General features: G+C 44.8%; 1 protein-coding gene across 6 annotated transcripts in view; it reads left to right on the top strand.

Annotated features, from left to right (window-relative positions):
- The first annotated feature begins 3119 nt into the window (after positions 1-3119).
- Positions 3120-18932, top strand: part of DIP2C (disco interacting protein 2 homolog C) — a 315383-nt gene continuing 299570 nt past the window's right edge. For all 6 annotated transcript variants that reach the window (XM_066626988.1, XM_066626987.1, XM_066626986.1 and 3 more), the window contains exon 1: positions 3120-3551. In XM_066626988.1, coding sequence (XP_066483085.1) covers positions 3467-3551 — 85 coding nt within the window. In that variant the 5' untranslated portion in view covers positions 3120-3466. The remainder of the gene's footprint in view (positions 3552-18932) is intronic.

Genomic DNA, 18932 nt, shown 5'->3' with positions numbered 1-18932 from the left:
CATTCAGATGTTTTGTTCTGATCTGGCTTCCATCCTGGCCTCCATCCTCCCACGCTCAGAGCAGATGGAATAGCTCGGCTCAGCTTGTCAGCTGCTTCAAGGTCGCACGGTGCCGGTGGCCTCGAACTGGCGACCTTGTGGATGTTATCTTCAGGCAAATGGAGGCTCTACCCTCTAGACCAGACCTTCTGCCCTCCTACTTGCGACAATGTACCCCCTGCCCTTAGGAGCAGTTAACTACAGTACTACTTAGGGGTCACATTTCAAGATGTACATGGGTCTGCAGTGGAAAGGAGGCAAGACAGCCTCCTAAGATCAGACCCTTGGTGTATCAGTGTTGCCAGAGGAAGAACATTCACATGGCACTCCTTTTGTGGTAGTAAAAACAGAAGAATAAGCTAAACAATTGTCCATTTGTGGCCCTTGAATGGTCACCCCAAATCCATTACCTGAGGTGAGACATTAAATCAGCCTTATGTTTATGACTAATTTTTTTATTGTTTTCAAGTTTGTTTGTTTTACTGTATTGCACAGTACACATTGTACAGAATTATTTTATATTTGTAAGCCGCTTTGGGAGCTGAGGCAGAGTAGCAGAAGAATAAGCTTTCCATAAATGAATACGCCAATAAATAAAGGGAATGATACAAGCCTCGGGCAAAGTCGACTCTAGTCTATGAAAACCAATGCCGCGATAACACGATATACTCGTAGTTTGTGTATTTGCCACAGTCGGCAACTACCTCTTTTGAGTTTTTACTGCTTTTCTGTGTGGCTGTTTGATTGTTTGTCATACAGAGTTATTTATTTGAAAGCTGCTTTGGGAAGCAGCAGCACAGAACTCCAAGAAAAATGTTGACAAAATGGTTCATGCATTTAATGAACTAGACACTAGGCCACAAAAGCTGTTGCCACAAGAACTCTGTGAGTCTTTAAGGTGCCAGAAACCTTATTTATTTATTTATTTATTTATTTAGCTAGCTAGCTGTGTTTTTGCTGCAACAGATGCTTCATGCCTGGCACTGCTGACCCTCCAGAGCAGGGGTCTCCAAACCCCGGCCTGAGGGTCAGATGTGGCCTGTGGCGAGCCTCTATCTGGCCCGTAACAAGCCTCTGGTCTCCTGCAAGCCTCTGGCCCACTTGACTGAATGTGAACGGAGCTGTGCTCTGGTCACGTCCGGAGGGTGTTCTGAGGGCCGGGGAGGCCATGCCTCAGAACGCCTTCTAAAGGCCTAAAAACACCACTTCTTGGTTTTCCCAAAAACCAGCAGTGACATTTAGGGGCCCTCTGAAGGCCTGAGGCTTTCTGAGGGTCGGAGAGGCCTCCATGGGCCTCAGAACATGCTTGGTGTGTTTCCTGTTATGTGCTGGTTCTGAGGTATTTAGTGCTGTACATTTAAGTAAGCCAGTGATTCTCAAACTTTTAAGCTCAGGATCCACTTTTTAGAATGACAATCTGTTGGGATCCACTGGAAGTGATATCATGGCCAGAAGCGACATCATCAAGCAGCAAAAGTTTTTTAACAATCCTAGGCAGCAATCCTATCCACACTTACTCAGGAGTAAGCCCCACTGACTATCATTGTTAAAAGCATATACTTTGTAGCCTGTTAAAAGTACAGATCTTCCCAAATGTAGTCGCATACCATGTTGGCATCCAGTCTAATATACTAAAAATAAAATACACATTGAAATGAATGGGGACCCACCTAAAATTGGCTTGCAACCCACCTAGTGGGTCCCAACCCACAGTTTGAGAAACAGTGAAGTAAGCTGCTTGTGGGGTGGGGGAATGGCAGTCCATTTGAGTGTGTGCTTTATTCTGTGGTGTGTGTTGGTGCTTGGAGGAACCCTGGAACTTACCCATTCTGTCATTTATTTCTTCACCTAAATTTTTAAATTTAAATATATTTAAAAATAAATATTAAATAAATAACACTGTTCAACAAATTTTAACTTTTTTTTTTTTTTTAACAAAAACGAAGCTAGCTGTTTTTTAATAGATTTTTGGTCACTGAACACAAAAATCACAGTTAAAATACTCTCCTAGCTTAAATTTCCGAGTACATCGACCATTTCTGTTTCACAGATATTTCAATGGGATGTTATAGTGACACTCATAAGTCAGCGTGGCAAATGTTAAATTCTGGCCCAGGTGAGTTGGATCACATGTCTTTGCCTCGTGAATCATGCGATCATAGTGAAAACGCGTATAAAAAAGATGAATACGTTAAATTTTATTCCTAGTATTTGGACATCCCATTGAAATAGACATGAAACAGAAATGGTCATGTACTCAGAAAGATGAGCTAGGAGAGGATTTTAACTGTGATTTTTCACGTTCAGCGACCAAAAATCTATACAGAAAAACTACTTCCATTCTTGTAAAAAATTTCATTGTTGAACATTGTAATTTAAATAAATATTGAAATATTTTAAATTTTAAATATATTTATTTTTCTGGCCCTTGACACTGTGCCAGGTCATTGATGCGGCCTTCTGGCCAGAAAGTTGGGAGACCCCCTGCTCCGAAAACCGAAGCCTGATCGCTGCTGATCGACTTGTCCGGAACAGCGCAGGATTCTGGTGGAAACCTGACCCTTTTGTTTTACACGTGTACAGCGCTTCGGAGGGCAGCTGGCTTTGCACGTGTACAGCCCAATCCTCGGCGTGTCTACTCCGAAGTAAGTCCCATTAGAGTCTATAGGGCTTCCTCCCAGGAAGGGGGCTTGCGCTGTCAGTGCCGCTGGTGCGCTCCAGCGGGGGAGACCGTCCTGGTCCGGGAAGGAGAGGACCCGGCCGGCGTGGCGGCCCTGCAGGCACCGCCCCGCCCAGCATCTGCCGGGCTCCCCAGGACACCCCGCCTGCATCCCGCCTGCATCCCTGGGCGCGCGCGCGCAGCATCTCCCTCTCGGGGCCGGCAGCTGCGCCGGGGAGGGTCACGTGCGCGTGTGACAGGCAGGCAGACGCCCCCCCCCCCCGCCAGCCGGGCTGCGCTGGAGCCGCTCTTGGCCGCCGCACTGCACTCCGCCAGCCGCAGCAGCAGCAGCAGGAGCTGGAGAGGCGCTGCGCCCTGGAGGGGCTGTGCGCGCGCCGGCGGCGAGCTTGCAGCAGCAGCAGCAGCAGCAGCAGCTCCATGCGGGAGGGGAGGAAGGCGGCGGCGGAGGAGGAGGCAGCGGCGGCGGCAGCAGCAGCCATGGCGGGGCTGCGCTGAAGGAGGAGGAGAGCCAGCCAGCCAGCCAGCGCTGCATTCCGCGCGCCCCATCCCTGGCCGGCTCTGCGCCTTGATGCGCCGTCGCTGAGACTCGGGGCAGCCCCGGGCGCGACCCCGCGCCGCCTGCCTGCCTGCCTGCCTGCGTGCAGCCGCGAACAAAGAGCCCGGCGGAGAGGGGAAGGCGAGGCAGGGCGAGGCGAGGCGAGGCGAGGACGAGCGCAGCCCGCGCCGGGAGAGGTGGCAGCAGCCACCATGGCGGATCGCAGCCTGGAGAGCCTCTCGCTGCCGCTGGAGGTGCGAGCCCGGCTGGCCGAGCTGGAGCTGGAGCTGTCGGAGGGTAAGGCGAGAGCTGCGCCCGGGGAGCGGGTTCCGCGGCACCTCCTGCCCCTGGAGGAGGGTCTGGGCAAGGGAGGGCGGGGCGGGGGCTGCAATGGGGGCTCCCCACTGGCAGGGTGCCTGGTGCCCTTTGCAGAGTCGCCTCCAGCTCATCCCTCTGCGTGGGGATGTGGCACCTCTTTCCTGGGCATGTCAGTGTCTCCCTCTCCCTGTGTGTGTGGCATCGCCTAAGAAATGGGTGGAGGGGCGATGAAGCCCCCTCCTCTTCCCTCCTCGAAGCTCATGCCCTCCCCTCCCCCAGTATTTTGCTGCATATACCTCTCCCCCCCCCGTGTAGTTTCTTAGGAAACTGGTCCTTGATTTCCTTTGGGGAGGGGGTGCTGCTCATTGATTCTTGACGGCGCCTGTTGTCTCCTTGCCCAGCACCGTTTGGGTGGCTGGGGATAAATACATAGGTTGTGTTCAGATTGTGACAAATTCCGTCTCCTCCTTCCATCCTCCCTCCCTCCCTCACTCTCCCTCTCTCTCCTGCTATTCTTCCTGCCACAGTGCTGGTGGAGATGGAAGAAGGGGGCTTTTGGCAGGAGACCTGCTGCTCCAGTGTTGCATGTTGTATTACAGAGGATGGAAAAATCTTTAGGGCTGGGCTCTCAAGAGCTCTCCTCCTGCCAAGAAAATACAGTTTTCCTTGAAAAAAAAAAGAAAAAGAAAACAAGGAAACCTATTTCCCCCCCCCCACCCGAACTGACAACATATCTTCGTGCAAATAGTATTTGGATATGTCTGGTGATATGACACAAAACCCCTGCGTGACATTCACTATTTAATTAAATGAAGAATTGGTGCCGGTTTCTGTTTTGTTTTGGTCGGTTGATTTTTTTTATCCATTTCTGGAATTTGAGGAGGTTTTTTGCACAAAAAAAGGGGGGGTGATGTTTCGTTTCCTTATTTTTTTTAAATTGAAGATGGTGTAATTGTTTTGTGTTTGGTCCATCCTGACGCCTCTGGAAGTTCCCACTTTACAAAGAGCATTATACATTTTTCTTAGGATTATTATTTTAAAAAAATTGAGAAAAATGGAAGAAAGCCGAACTGTAGCCTGGGTAACGTGGTGGTGCGCTGGTGCATTTTATATGTGTAGTTTAGAGCCTCTGGTTTACTGCTGACTTGAATTTAGATGTCACACGTTTGACATGTTTCCATTTCCTATCCATATTTCTCTGGCTTAATGATCAGAATATGTCTTTTGTGTTTTTCAAGTGCCTAAGAAAAGCATGCTGATAACTCTTAATGGAGGTGTCATTTATTTTTTTTAAGACTGGATGTTGCTTTCCCTTCTGGAAGATTATTAGTATAAGATTTGAAAAACAAGGAGGAAAAAATAGTCCTGCGTCTTCCAAACTAGAGCTTGGAATAGTTTGATGCATAGGCTGTCTTTTCAATCCCACCCATCTCCCTTTTTTTTCTTTCCTAACGGTTTATGAGGGCTTCCAGCCAGAAAGTAAAATGCACTCATGCCACTTCCATCAGCAAGGAGGAGCTAGTGTTGACATTGTATTTTTCTTTTTAACACTTTCTTGGGGGTGTGCGGGGTGGGAACAAGAGGATCAAGGCTCTGAAATTGCACTGTGTTCTGTACATGCCTTTATAGACCTCACTGCTGCCGGCACTGCAGAATTCTCAACTGTAGTAAGGGTTAAAGCAATATTGACTTATTCAAGCTTTGTGCACATCGATTTGGCCTTTTCTGAGCTAACAGGGAGAGGCAACCAAGATTGCTACAGTACACTGATAGTACCATTATATACACAGAGGAGTGTATGTATGGGGAGGCACATATAAATATGCAAATTCTCCACACAAAAGAACAAAACGTCAGTGCTACACTTAACCTGTTGGACTTGTAGGTACAGTGATGAAAAATTTCCAAATTAATAAAGTTGCAGGATGAAATTCTGTGGCAAACAACTGATAGCGAATGCACTGACTTTAGTCCAGTAGATGTTGAGGAAGAGGGATGTGGTTAGCAATTTGGACGCATCAATGGGCCAAGTTCAGTTGTGGTGTAAGCATATTTATGCCCGCTGGAGTGCCTGTTCTAGGGCAGGTTAGGATTGGGTCGAAAGTAATGCTGAACTGAATTTAGCTTCCTGGTAATTCCCCCCTCCCCAAAGCATTTGGAACAATTTTGTATAAAATCATAGACCTACAACTTTTGATCAGGCTGAACAACAAATTTAAGAAGCTGGAATTGCTATTAAGAATTTATCCTTCCCTTACTGATCCACAGTGAAAGTGCCATCCGCTTCTGAGTTACAGAATCATGACATAATTTTAACTGTTTACTCAGAAGTAAGGCCCACTGTTTGATGGTATGTGGAAACAAATCCTGTTGAAGTCATTGGAGCACAGTTCAGAGATGGTGCTGTAGCTCAGTGGTGGAGTTGTGAATGCAGAAGGTCCCAGGTTCAATCTTTAACATCTCTAGGTAGCCCTGGAACCTCTCCTTGAAACCCTTGAGAGCCAGCTGGTGTAGACATTACTGAGGGAGATAGATCAATGGTCTGGCTGCATTTGAAACAGCTGCATATGTTCACTTCTGAGTAAACATGTATAGGAACAGGCTGCAGTCCACTTATTGTGGGTAGGCCCACTGAACACAGCAGAACCTTCTTCTGAATAAACATGCACAGATCAGACTGTCAGTATCTTGATTTCCAAGGGGCCCCCTGTAGTTCCCAGAGGCTTCACTGGTCTTTAAAAACAGTGGACATTTTGGGTACCTGTAAGAAATCAAGTACTTGTACCTCCTTGGAGACACCCGCATATACTAATGCTTGGCCTAGTATCTCAGGGTTGACATGTTATTGCAGGTCACATTTGGAAGGTGTGCTGGGTTACAGCCCAATCCTACCCACACTTTCCTGAGAGCAAGTCCCATTGACTCTAATGGGACTTACTTCTGAGTAGACATGCATAGGATTGGGCTGTTAATCTCTAAGACTGCAAGGGCGCAATTTGAAAAAGGGAGTGGGCCTGCGCAAGTCTCTTGTGTCGGCCCACCAGTGTCGCAAAAGTGTTGTAAAGCACTTTTGTGCCACTTGGAGAGGAGAGGCCAGTCCAAGCCCTGCTCAGCCAGCATAAAAGATAAATCCATGCCAGCTGAGCTAGGCTGGCAGAGGGGTCTGGGGGAAGCATGGGGAGGGCAGGGAGGATGTGTTTGAGGGTGGGGAAGGGCAGGCTGTGGGCAGGCCTGAGTGAGGGCCATGGTTAAGTGGGAGGCAGAACCAGGATCTGGCACTTATGCTGGAACTATCCTTGTTCCCAGGCAGCCTGGGATGGCTGCAGGTTGCTCAGATCTTGGCCACCTCTTGAGGTGGCACAGATCTGAGTAGTCCCATTGGGGCTGCTGCTGCATTACCTGGGGTAGGGGGAAGCGATTCCTCCTGCTGGCATGCCTGCTCCAGGGCAGGTTAGGATTGGGCTGAAAGTGTCTTCCATGCATTAAGGGAGAATTGAAATAGATTTTGTATTTTGTTCGTATGTATAAAAGTTCTAAATACACCAGAGTGCTTATATAAAGGGCCTCCAGGAAAACAGAGAGCATCCAAAATGATTTAGTAGATGATTGATACCACATATGGGAGCAGATGTGACAGTCAGATAGGGCAATGAGCTTTTCAGTGGAAGCACCTGCCCAATCACAGTTTTGTTCCCATGCACCTCTTAGGTTCCTTGTCCTGTAACAGCAGCACAGCTGGAAGACACTATAGGGTATCTTCCTGATTATAGCAGTTCAAGTTTCTCTAAGGTCAAAATGGCAATTAATATGCTGTTTCAGGAAAAATTTAAATACTGACATCCTAAGCACATCAGGGAGTAAACCCTGTGAAATTCAGAGGAACTTGCTTCTGAGTAAATGTGCAGAGGATCACACTGCAAAGTTTACATTTATGCTATGAGACACGATCCTTTGCATATTTACTCAGAAGTTCTGCAGAGTTCGGTAGGATGTATCCTGCAGTAATTGTGTTTGGGACTGCAGACTTAAGCATATGTTCTATTGTAGTAGTTGCAAGAAATTCTTGAATTGGGGGCTCCAGTGATGGAAGTGTAACATGTAGTAATTTGTTGCATTTGATTATATTGCTTATGTGGCAGTAATCAATTCAGTAGCAAACTGATCAGGACTACACACAAAGTAATTGTATTGAAATCAGTTTAACCCTGATTCTAGACACTAGAACCCAATCACATTGCAACTTAAACATACTTGGGTTTAACTGGGCTAGATATTGCCTACCGTACATCTAACATGGTTGGAAAAAACAACTGCAAAACATACATGGCATATATTACTTGCACATTCTGTTAAGTGCATTCTAGGTTACATGGAGCAGATGGTGTGTTCTGGAAATGGGGAACAGAATTTTGGAAAGTGGCTGACAGTCCAGCCCTAACCAACTTTCCAGTGCTGAAGCAGGGAACATTTGTTCCTTACCTTGGGGCTGTATTGTGGTTACGTCAGTGCAGGCAAGTTGGTTAGGATTGGGCGATGAATCAGGTTTTTACTGTGGAATGGAATTTAGGATGTCTGGAAGTGTTTTGTGTGGGTTCATATTTACATTCTAGTGTATTCAACAGCAGCTGACTGATGCTCTTTCAAGATTGAGCAGCTACTTTAGCCCGAACATGGGCTGACTTCAGACGCCACTTGTGTGTTGGGCATATGTGACCTGGATAACTACATTGGACCTGTAGGCACATAAGACTTACAGACTGATTGTATAGTTGTATCCTTTCCCCACCCCCCACTGTTACATCTGCGCCAAAAATGGACTTGTTGTATTATCGGGGGGGGGGGAGCGATTGGAAGCTTCAGCAGGAAAGGGGGATGAAAATTCCCTTACACATGTGTAAGTTTCTTGCTCTGCAGTAGGTCTCCTTGGCCCTGTGCTAGCGATTTCCGTAGCATGAGCCTGAGGAAAGAAAGGGGATGGGGAGGCTGCAGAAAAGGGTGTTAGGATCCGGCATGTGCCAACATTGCCAGATTCACCCCTTCTTCAGCCTACTCACCCGCTGTTACACCCTATCTCAGCCCATTTTGCCCCCTGCCCTGTTCTGCCTCCCCCATCGCCCCACCTCAGCAGATGGCTGAGGATTAGCTGGCTTGGGTGGAAAGACTCTAGCCCAGGTTGTCAAACAGAAGGCCCATGGGCTGGATGTGGTCCACAGAAGTTCTTTATCCATCCCCTGTAGTAATTGGGCTCTCCTAGTGCTGCCCTTTCAGCAGCTCTGCTTCTGCTGAAGCTCTGGGAGGGAAAGACAGAAGGAGGCCTCAGAACTCTATGGGGCAAGGGACTGACCAAGAGGGGTGAGAGAGGAGGATGCTACTGAGGGGCTGGGAGAGCCAATTATCACATGGGGTGCCATTTCAACAGCTCCACTTCTACAGAGGCATCACTTTGTACTTTACCACTTTTGTGTTATTTTCCCATCGCAGTCACCTCATTAATAAGAGTGGCAGGTTCATACTGGAGATGGCTGGTTTAAAATTCCATGATTTTAAACCAGTGGCTCCCAAATGGTGGATTGGGATCCACTGGTGGGTTGCAACCTGATTTTTGGCAGGTCGCCAAAGGGTGATGGAAAGATCAGATAACTAATTACCTCAAGCCCTGAAACTTCAAAAATCAGGTACTGTAGTACTGCTAACTACCCTGCAAGAGGCTCAGCTCCTGCAGTTTGCAAGCCTTTGTAAATATAGGGAGATAAATATTTGTGGGTCTTTTTTCTGGTTATGATTACTTATAAATAAAAAAAATATTTCTACTTCTTTAAAAGTCTGGTAAACCTAGATGGATTCTAATAGAGTGTTTTTAAAAGTGTATCCTGGTGCTAAAAGGTTTTGGAACCACTGCTTTAAACTCATCCTCAGCCATGAACTTGGGCCAAGTCAGTTTGCCAAGTGTCAATTCCTCATCTGTAAAATGGGAAAAATAGTGACCTTACACTACAAGGTTACTGGATGCGAATGGACCAAGATAAAGCCTGTAAAGCACTTTGGACATTATTGCCAATAATGAATTACAAATACTATGGATTGTATCCTAAGAAAGGTAGGATTCTTAAGTATCGTGGAAACGGATGGGACTAAAGTTAGTCAGAACTAGCTTGTCCCATTGATTTCAGTGGTGATTTCAGTCAGGATTCACTTTCTTAGGATACAAGAAATGTTATTAAGAATGTCAAGAATTCTTAAATATCAAGCATTCTTGTATTAGGATATAAGAAATATAATGTTATTAAAATTAGTTATTATTGATGCCCAAAGAATAATCTGAAGCCACTTCATGCTGTTACTTTAAGGGCAAACCTTCTTGGCACATACAGTATATTGATTTGGATTGGAGAGCTTTCCAAATGAAGAGCTAACAGAACGGTAATAGTAGCTCCATAATACCTCAGCTCATGGTAACAGGTTTTCAGCTCTTGAGAGAGGGAGAAACTGAATGGTGGAGTTTTAAGTCAGTTGATAATGGTTTTCTTAAACTGCCCTTGAGGGTTGAATTTGAGATAATTCCTTTCTGATTCTCTTACTTTCCTTGGCATAAACTGGAAACTGGACTTAGCCAGCCAAGGGCCTCCAAAAGCTTATCAGGCAACCTGCCTGTGTCCCCAGTGTGTCAGGCTGTGCACTCTAAATAACTTGTCTCCCAAGGTAAGCGCTGGGCTTAATTTCATGACACTGCTGTAAGCTCTCTGGAGGTGTTTCTAGTGTACAGTATTTTGAAAAATGTGTAAAGGCATCGCAAAAGGTGCAGCAGCAGCAGTGTGAACTTCTAGGAAAATGGTGATCCTATAATCACATTATATGCTAGTAAGTCCCATTGATTTCAGTAGGACTTGCTGCTGTATATTCTCCTGCTTACTATTATTTAAAAGGGCCAGGAATGAGCCACTGGAAGGGGGGCAGGTATAGTTTGTCCATTGTGTATCTATGAGAAACATATTTTGTCCAACATTTGCAAATATGATTTTTTTTTCTTGGTAAAGAGAGGCATATAAATATTCTTAATAATAAATGGTCAGAGGAAAGTCTAGTGCATGGCCACATTAATGAGCATATCAGCTTTATGCATATTCTGGACACCCCTTCTCAGATTTCATTCTCTCCAGAGTATAACAGATGGGGTTCTATCCTGTTTCCAAGATTTGCAGCCTTAAACAGGTATTTAAAACTAAGGAAACGTGAAGATGTTGAAGGTTATAAACCGGTTCCCCTTTGGGTAGAGGCTGCATACAGCCCATTGACCATGTTTCTCTTTTAAAGTGTACTTGTGTGTCTGCAGCATTGGTACACTAGTACGTTCCTTTGGTGCATCCTTAAAAGTCTGCTCTTGCTTCCGTTGACTAAACTGTTATGCTTGCAAAGCTCAGGGACAATTCTTGTGGTTTGATGCAAGAGATTTGACTTTTCTCTTTGGATTGTGATGAGTCTTTTGCTTTCTAGCCTCAAGGTAACATTTCACTGGATTAATCATCTTGTTTTCCAGGATAACTTGGAGATAATGATATGAATGTTTGATGTAATATTTTACAAAGGTGTTTACATAAAGTATCAAGACCCTGAAACCTGTGCTTCTGAAGCATGACTGCTACTGAAAGGCTTCTGCTTGACAGGTAAACTTCCATAAAACTCAAGCAGCCTGATCTATGTACAGTAACTTGAAAGTAAGTCCCACTGGCCTTGTTGAGATATGTTTTCCTGTTCCGTGAATAAGCTTCTGCAATGCATTTTTCTCCTTTCTGCTCTTCGGCATGTAAAGAGGAGGAGATGGCGAACATTTACTTTTCCTTTGAAGTTAACCAGAGTCCCAGTTACAAACTTGAGAATACTGACTTGCTTCAAACCACAGTTAAAGAACAACTGGGATCTGAAACCAAGGTTAAATACAGGTTTCTTTGACTGTGGCTTAAAATAAACCCACAGAGTTCCTTAGTTTGTACACAACATGGAAGGCCAGCTCTCCCCCTCTCCTCCACTTATGTGCAAAAGAGTAGGAAGTGGGGGCAGGGAGCACACAAGCCCATGGCTCACATTGGCTTGTCCACATACATGGAAACTGTTTTCTGTTACATCTGGACTGGTTCATTTAGTTTACTCTGAAGCAGTGCATAAAAGATTGTAGCTGAAAATATGCATGTACATGTATAAGCTTTAAGTTACATCCTAATCTTATTGGTACTGTACGCCACTGGAATGAGTGTTCAAATGTGAACTGACCTGTGAGAACAGCAAGCTTACGGAACCTCCACCATCACTCTGCCTCTCTTGAAGTGTGCCCTGCTTCTGATCCTTCAGGGATTTTCATCAGGCTAGACCAGGGGTGCCCAAACCCCGGCCCTGGGGCCACATGCGGACCTCGAGGCCTCTCAATGCGGCCCTCAGGGAGCCCCCAGTCTCCAGTGAGCCTCTGGCCCTCTGGAGATTTGTTGGAGCCCTCACTGGCCCGATGAAACTGCTCTCAGCATGAGGACAATTGTTTGACCTCTTGCGTGAGCTGTGGGATGAGGGCTTCCTCCATTGCTTGCTGTTTCAGGTCTGTGATGCAGTAGCGGCAGCAAAGGAAAGGCCAGCCTTGCGTTGTGCAAGGCCTTGAGCTATTTCAAGTCCTTCATTCATTCATAAAAGTTCATCTTTAATATATTTATGTAAAGTTATGTAAGTTTATTCAAATTTTAAATTTAAATTAATTCTTCCCCTCCCCGGCCCCCAACACAGTGTCAGAGAGATGATGTGGCCCTCCTACCAAAAACTTTGGACACCCTGGGCTAGACAGAGGATTCGATGTGGTACCTGCACTGGCTTATTATTATTAACAGTATTTATATACCGCTTTTCAATGAAAAGTTCACAAAGCGGATTACAGAGAAAAATCAAGTAACTAATGGCTCCCTGTCCCCAAAGGGCTCACAATCTAATGTGAAAAGCTCCACAAATGCAAGAAACTCTACCGTGCAAGACTTACCAGTTCCTTTTAAGCATATACTGTATTGCTGGAACATCTAGTTTTTTTGTTTTCTTTCTTTCTTTCTTTTTTTAAATCAGGGGTGTCCAAACTTTTTGCCAGGAGGGCCACATCATATCTCTATCACTGCGTTGGGGGCCGGAAAAAAAAAAGAATTAATTTACATTTCAAAAGAATTAATTTACGTTTCAAAGAATAAATTTACATAAATTTACATATATATTAGAGATGGAACTTATATGAATGAATGAAGGTCTTGCAATAGCTCTAGGCCTATAAAAGGCCTTGAACAAAGCAAGGTCGACCTTTCCTTTGCTGCCACTGCTGCATCACACACATGAAACAGCAAGCAGTGGAGGGAGCCCTCAGCCTGCAGCTCATGCAAGCAGTTGAACAGTCACCCTCATGCTGAGAGCAGTTGCATCGGGCCAACCCAGGCTCTAGCAAGTATCCACAGGGCCAGAGGCTCATTGGAGACTGGGGGCTCCATGTGGGCCAATTGGGAGTCCTGGAGGGCTGCAAGTGACCCCTGGACCGCGGTTTGGGAACCCCCGTTTTAAATAAAGCAATTAAGCTTTTCTTCCTACCTGCAGCTTGAGGATCTAACTAGGCTTCTTAGTGGAGATGTTAATCTGTGTAGTTTTTTTTCTTTTGGAAATGCATCTGGCTGGTTCTCATCAGCCTGAGACCTTGGAGAAATTCATGGCCGGTAACACATGAAGATGTTTTATTCCGAATCTGACCATCGATTCTTCTAACTCAGTATTGCCTGCACTGATTGAGGTAGTGACTGGAGTGTCAGGCAGGAGTCCTTCTTTCCTAGCCCTTCCTGAAGATGCCAGTGATTTTACTTGGGGCCCTCTGCATGCACAGCCTGCTCTCTGTCACTGAGCTATGGTTCCTCTTCAGTATTTATCAGACATCAATAGGTTCTTTTGTTACAGGGCAACCAGTGGGGATCCCAGAAAGAAGCATAGATAAGGTTCAGCTTTCTCCAGTATCAAATACTTGTTGGATATTTATAACTAGGATGTCTTTGTTGGTATAATATGGCTTAGCTGCCGCTCTCATCACTCCATGTGTTTGTTTCATTCCCTTTCCCAAAACGCTTTTCTGTAAAAAGCGCACTGCCTTAGGAATTTGTTTACCAAATCCCATTGAAATAATGAGGGACAGTCTAACGTTTACATGGAATTTAAACCACCAAGTTCAGTGGTACTTAGGCTTGATTTAAATGTGACACCAGTCAAGGAATAACTTACCTGTGTGCTTTTGCACATGCTTATATCCCACTGAAACAGTCAGTTCAGATCAGTTGCACATTAACATTGCACATACAGTGACTGAAGGCCCTATTTAAGTGAGATGTTAGCTGTGTCAAGCAGCAGGAGAAATCCTTGCTCATCCTGCACTATGTTTAAGTTGGGCTGTAGTTCTGAATAAATATGCTTAAATAGGAGTTTTGCAGCACAATCCTCTGTGTGTTGACCAGAAGAAGTAAGCTCCCTTGTGTGTCTAAACTGTGTGTTTAAGCCTCATTGATTTATAGTTGTACCAAGCACATTGCATTTGGAGCAACTACGGATACATGATTATAGATGAACATCTGCAGGGGCACAGGGAGTCCATTCTTCATGCATCCCACAGCATTTGAATTAATTTTTTTGGCCTGCCTGGGGAGATTGATTCCTTCTGGATTTTTTGGATCTTGTTTTGACTCCTTGTGCAGGTTGGTTTTTGGCCATTTTACTTTTCCTTCCCTCGGCCCCTGTTCTTTTGTTTGTTGTGTGTCAAAATACAATCTTTCCTCCTCCATAGGAGAGGAAGGTCTCCATGTGCTACTAGAATAAATGTTGTCAGCAAAAATAGACGTGCTTTTGCAAAGATAATGTGGCTGGCTAGCTTCCTTGTACACACAGCAAATAGGTCAAATCCGCATGTCTGGATATGCTGACTAGTTAAAGTCAGCAGACCTTGGTTAGCTCCCTCTGATGAGACCCGCCAACTGAATCAGTACCAAAGGGCTGTTTTAAGAGTCAAAAGTATGAATAAACTGTCATCAGACTTTCCACAACCCTATGATCTTGGGATATAAGCTTATTTCTTTCTTAGCTTGTGGGTACACGATGATCTTCCAGGATTTTTTTTCTGAATCTTTGCTGTCTCTTCCTGTGATATCCTGGAGGCAGGCAGCAGGCTCCCTGCCGCTTCAGCCGAGCATCACTTTCCTGCTTGCTGCTTAGAGAGAGAATGGTAACTGTTACCTTGTCGATAATAGCGTGGGCTGGAGAAGTAAACATGCACACAATCCTTTGTCTACAGCAGGGGTGTCCAAATTTTTTGGCAGGAGGGCCACAGTATCTCTCTGACACTAAGTCGGACCGAGGAAAAAAAAGAATGAATTTACATTTCAAATTTGAATAAATTTACATAAATGAATATATTAGAGATGGAACATATGAATGAATGAAGATCTTGCAATAGCTCAAGGCCTATAAAATCTCTTGTACAAAGCAAGGCCAGCCTTTCCTTTGCTGCCACTGCTGTATCACAGACATGAAACAGCAAGCAGTGGAGAAGCCCTCATCCCACAGCTCACTCGAGAGGTCGAACTGTTGGCCGTCACGCTGAGAGCAGTTGTGTCAGACCAGCACGGGCTCCAGCAAATCTCCGGAGGGCCAGAGACTCATTGGAGACTGGGGGCTCCCCGCGGGGCAGATTTGGAGTCCTCGAGGGCCACAAGTGGCCCCAGGGCCAGGGTTTGGGCACCTCTGGTCTACAGCAATGATTTTCAACCTTTTTCATCTCATGGCACACTGTGCTAAAATTGTGAAGGCACATCATCAGTTTTTGACAATTGACAGGGCACATCATGCTGTTGGTGGGGGGCTCATATCCCCCAATGGCTCTACTAATTAATGACCCTCCGCCAAACTCCTGTGGCACACCTGCAGACCATTCGCTGTACACCAGTGTGCCATGGCACAGTGGTTGAAAATGGCTGGTCTACAGAGTAGACTTCCCAGGCCTCATTCAACTATGGATTCCTAAACATTTTATTTAGCCTGCCTTTTTCATTTTAACCCAAATGCTCAAGTGGGTCCCATTTATCCACATTAAGAAATGGGGTTTTAATGTGCTCTGAAGATGAATGGTGCAGCCTGAAGAAACTGGCTGCTAAGAAGCTGCTTTTGAGGTTTCATTTTCTGTGTGTTTTATTCTTTGTTTTCTGTACAAAGTACACACGAACAGCACACTTAGGTTGAAATGGTAGCTCCTGTGGACAGAGTACATGGAAGCAGTGGCCATGTGTTTCTTGTGGGGCAAGAGTTGTGGCCTTATACACCTGCATGCCTTTCATACATTACACTGTGTGGGTGTATTCTGTGTGCAGGTTAGGAGCTCAGAATTAATACGTGACGTGGCCCCGAGGCGTTGCTCTGGTATCCCAGAGTTCCTTTCCAACACAGCAGACTTGTGGCTAAGCCCTAGGTATTACTCAGAGAGGGTGTGGTTAAACATTCTGAAACTTTGGGCAGCCCTAACCAAAAACTGAGCAATATGGCTACCGTAGCTGGCAAATGTTGGGCATCACTTTTATTTATTTTTTTAACCAGGAAGGGAGCAGCACCATTTGGCCACATTAGGCTTCTTAAGGTTTCAAGATTCTTTGAGATAGCCTTGCTAGAATTCCTTATCTGGATATCCAGGGATTTCAGATTCAGGATAGCCATTGGGAAGGGATGTCAGTTTTTTGGTGGAGATGTTCATATGGAGATGTTATTTTACAGTGTGTCTGGAATCAGTGGCATAGCTACAGGGGGCGCAAAGCACCAAATTTTTCAGGGCGCCTCACTGCAGTATGCAAGCGGCCCCTCCCCTTTGGAGCCATTCCAGGTGGTAGGAGCAAAATGGAGGTGTATGCCTGACTCCGAAAGGGAAGGGGCACTTGCATGCTGAGGTGAGGCGCTCTGCAAAACTTAGTGCTTTGCACCCCCTCTGGCTATGCCACTAGTTGAAATCAAAGCAAGTGGTGGTAGCTCAGGATAAGCAGCTGTTTAACAGGCTTTGGCCACTTCAGCTACATCACTGCAGGTCTTGCATAGTTCTCATATTATGGTTGAAAATGACTGAATCTGTAGAGGAAGCTGTTTTACGCAGAGAATACCACAAGGAAATACCTCTACATGGCTGCATTTCGGACAGCTGAGAGATTTGGGTTTGCTGAGATATGCTTTAGCATTTGTCTTTAAAGCTTTCAGTGGCTTTTGCTATCTCATCAACATAAACACCACCTTTCTCAATGAGACACAATGGACCATTTGTTATATTCAGTTATAAAAATCTCAGTTAGTGTCACAACCCCAAAACTATCTAGAATTAGTTTTGTTTGTACTCTGTATCAACCTGTTCTTGTTCAGGTGTGGTACACTGGAGATTGTAGAATGAATTTTCATTCAACAAACAAAAGCCACTTCTGTTCATTCATCTTTTACAATTACAATTGCATATTTATAGCCCCTTCCCCTTTCAGAATATCAATCCTGTTTGGCTACAGCTCAGAGAAAAGTAGATTTGCATTCAGTGCAATAATCTGGAGAGCCCAGTTTTAAGTACTCTTTGATTTAAGGTTATTTTGTCTTGTGGAAGTCATGAGATTAAATCTTTGAATTAAATCAGCTTTAATGCAAATAATTCATTTAAACACATATAATCAGTCAAAGGAGATGATAGCAAATGTTCCCTTAAGAAAAGGGATTTTTTAAAAAATCACTGGTTGACTCATAACCACAATATTTTTGTAACAGTGCAAGCCAGCAGGATGCAAGGGATGCTAGGAGAAGATAAATATTTCTACAAGTGAGCATCTATAGATCATTTCAGGTTTTCATAGAACAACACACTTGTGAATATCCTAAAGGTGTGATACTTCTTCTGGGCTGATAAAAACAAACCAAAAAAAAAACAAAACCCAACTACAGTTGGTGCATTTATCAAGCAGAACATATTATTTTCTGTTTAATATTACTATTTTAATTTTGTAGCAGTTGTCTGGCAGGATAAGTCAATCCCTCTATTTAAAAAATCACTAGGCAGAAGATGACCTGACAGACTCTTAAGCCTAGTGAAATTCTGCATGCATGTTCCCCTTCTCCCTACTGGGCAAGTCAGATGTCTACCAGACTTTTGTCTCTTTCATCCCTCCCTCTTCCTCTGGAGACATCATATAGCCAGATCTGCTTAACAGCCCAACTCTGCATGTGAATGGTGAAGCAAGACTGTTCAGTAGGATTTATTTAAAAGCCAAGAGTAGACCTTTTTAGTGGTTAGCCAGTAGAGCCATCTACATATAGTTCCCTTGTTCACAGCAACTGTTTTGTGTTGCCCATTTGCTTGTAGTCTCTTCCTCTCCTTTGCTCTTCGCCTTCTGCCATTGTCATCATCCTTGCAGGTACACCTCATGTTTGCTGACCTGGTAGGGTTGAGGCTCATTCACTGCCTTGCTCTTGGCATTGAGTTGTGATGAACCAACTGACATAACCCTCTATGAAAATCTGACAGGCATAACCACCCAAAGAAAAGTTTGCTATTTTTCTTTGCTTATTATCTACAACAGTGATTTTCAACCTTTTTCATCTCATGGCACACTGACAAGGCACTAAAATGTCAAGGCACACCATCAGTTTTTTTTTTACAGTTGACAAGGCACACCACAATGGCAGCAGTGGCTCACATCCCCCAGTGGCCCTACTAACAAATGATCTTTCTCCAAATTCTTGTGGCACACCTGCAGACCATCTGCGGCACGCCAGTGTGCCACAGCACAGTGGTTGAAAATGGGTGATCTACAACATGGGGCTCACAGTGCCAGCTCAGGCCTCCCTCACACCTGAAATGACACATAGCTTGGACACATTTTTATGTGAGCAAACCCTCACACCCTTATCTTCTTCCACTTCGTTCCACTCAATTCCCATCTCCAATTTAAAAAGACTAGGAAAAAGAATCTTGCTCTCCTCTTTTATAAAAGGTGCTACAGTTATGGATGAAAACTCAAACCAATCTGGATATTAGAAAATCCAGCAAGTCTGTCCCACATAAAATTTTGAAGTTGGTACAATTTGGTCAGATCTCATTGGGATTTTTTTTAAAAAGTTCAGTATTAAATCTAGGCATGCCAAGTTTGCTACATAATCAATAAAGAACTTAAGTGTTAAATGAAGACTAGATAGCCCTGTTTGGTCAGTAATTAATTTCTCCATTGGTCATAGCAATTGGGCAGGAGGTCTGGTCTAGAGGGTAGAGCCTCTGTTTGCCTGAAGATAGCATCCGAAGTTCGCCAGTTCAAG

Source organism: Tiliqua scincoides, chromosome 5 (genome assembly GCF_035046505.1).
Source record: "Tiliqua scincoides isolate rTilSci1 chromosome 5, rTilSci1.hap2, whole genome shotgun sequence".
NCBI classification, from domain to species: domain Eukaryota; kingdom Metazoa; phylum Chordata; class Lepidosauria; order Squamata; family Scincidae; genus Tiliqua; species Tiliqua scincoides.
This window is presented reverse-complemented; position numbering and strand designations above follow the sequence as displayed.